Here is a 1515-nt window from a genome sequence, read left to right as displayed (position 1 = left end):
TATTAAACATTCATTCAAAAAGCACAAACACATTCTTTATAGATTGTTCATGGAATGTTTTATGCCTGATACATTTAATCTGACATTTTTCAAATGTTACTTGTTTCAGAATGTTACATTCAAATGTATCATTCCCTTAAAATTTGAAAAAAAAAAAAAGATGAAATGGAATGTTTTTAAAACTTTTTTTTTTTAAACGGGACATTTTGAATGTTCAGAGAGAATGAAAAAAATGTCATTTTAAAGGAAACTTTTCCAGAACATCTGTTTGTTAGTTGGGTAGATTATGAAACGAGCTGGAGAAGAAAAGACTTCTGACTGATTTTTATTGAGGAGAAACATCTAAGACGAGGTTGAACTAAACAGACACAGAGCACTTGAAGAACATGAAGATCTTCCTGTGGTTTGGTATCTCTGGAGGAAGTAACCCACAGGAAGCTCTTCATTTGACTGTTTTTAGCCAAGCGCCTACGGACACATTAACCCTTCGCTGTGTGTGTTCAGGGTGATGGAGCGCTCCGACAGCAACCGCATGACCACGCAGAACATCGGCATCGTGTTCGGCCCCACGCTGATGCGTCCCGAGAACGAGAGCGGAAACATGGCCATTAACATGGTGTATCAGAACCAGGCCGTGGAGCTGCTGCTGAGCGAATACCTGCAGATCTTCAGAGCCGAGCAGACGGGAGCTTCCTGAAACAATCCCAGACTGCACTGGGACACGAGGACCGATGCATGGTGTTCAGTCTGCATCATTACTCCACAAACTGGAACTCATGAAAACACCACTGGGTCACGCTTCAGCTCAGATTTCAGAAATAATGATAAAAAATTGAAATTACATTTTGCATAAAGAGAATTCTTTTCATTTTTAGGATCATGAAGATAACTGAATGTTATTTTATTGTTAATTATACACATTTTTATCTCAAAGCATCCAGACATTTTGTGCTTTTTTTGTTTTTTTGGACTGTAATAATTCTAGTAATTAAAAAAAAAGAAGATATTTTTCATGAAAAAATTTTTTTATAGGATCATTAAGACAATTTAATGTTATTGTTAATGAAACACTTTTTCAATAACCCTATTATTTTAGAGACAATTCGACACCTTTTTGCCATTAATTTTGCCATTATTATTATTATATTTTTTTCTTCAATAGGACTAATTCTCATAAGTTCTAAAATAAATATATTTCACATAAAGAAAATTAATTTCTAGCAACATTAAGATAACGTTATGATATTATATTAATGAAAATGTAACACATTTTCACCATAGAGTCTCAAAGCATCCAGATATTTTGCGTTTAAAAAAAAAACAATTCCCACCAAAAAATGATCTTAATTCTAAAATAGAATTTTTAAGTGAACATTTCTGATATTTTTAATGACAAACTAATTTTCAGCATAAATTTTCAAAGCACCAGACATTTAACATTTTATTTTTATTTATTTGTTTACTAATAATAATTGTGAATTAAAAAATTTTCTATTATATTTAGCAGGAAAAAAA

At 32.1% G+C, this 1515-nt stretch overlaps 1 protein-coding gene across 3 annotated transcripts in view; it reads left to right on the top strand.

Annotated features, from left to right (window-relative positions):
• arhgap9 (Rho GTPase activating protein 9) overlaps positions 1-708 on the top strand; it is a 35196-nt gene extending 34488 nt beyond the window's left edge. For all 3 annotated transcript variants that reach the window (XM_059559593.1, XM_059559594.1, XM_059559592.1), the window contains one exon: positions 505-708. In XM_059559593.1, coding sequence (XP_059415576.1) covers positions 505-697 — 193 coding nt within the window. In that variant the 3' untranslated portion in view covers positions 698-708. The remainder of the gene's footprint in view (positions 1-504) is intronic.
• The last annotated feature ends 807 nt before the right edge of the window (positions 709-1515 follow it).

The sequence above is a fragment of the Carassius carassius genome, chromosome 10 (genome assembly GCF_963082965.1).
Source record: "Carassius carassius chromosome 10, fCarCar2.1, whole genome shotgun sequence".
Classification (NCBI taxonomy): domain Eukaryota; kingdom Metazoa; phylum Chordata; class Actinopteri; order Cypriniformes; family Cyprinidae; genus Carassius; species Carassius carassius.
The sequence above is the reverse complement of the archived record's forward strand: the minus strand, read 5'-3'. Positions and strand labels throughout refer to the sequence as shown.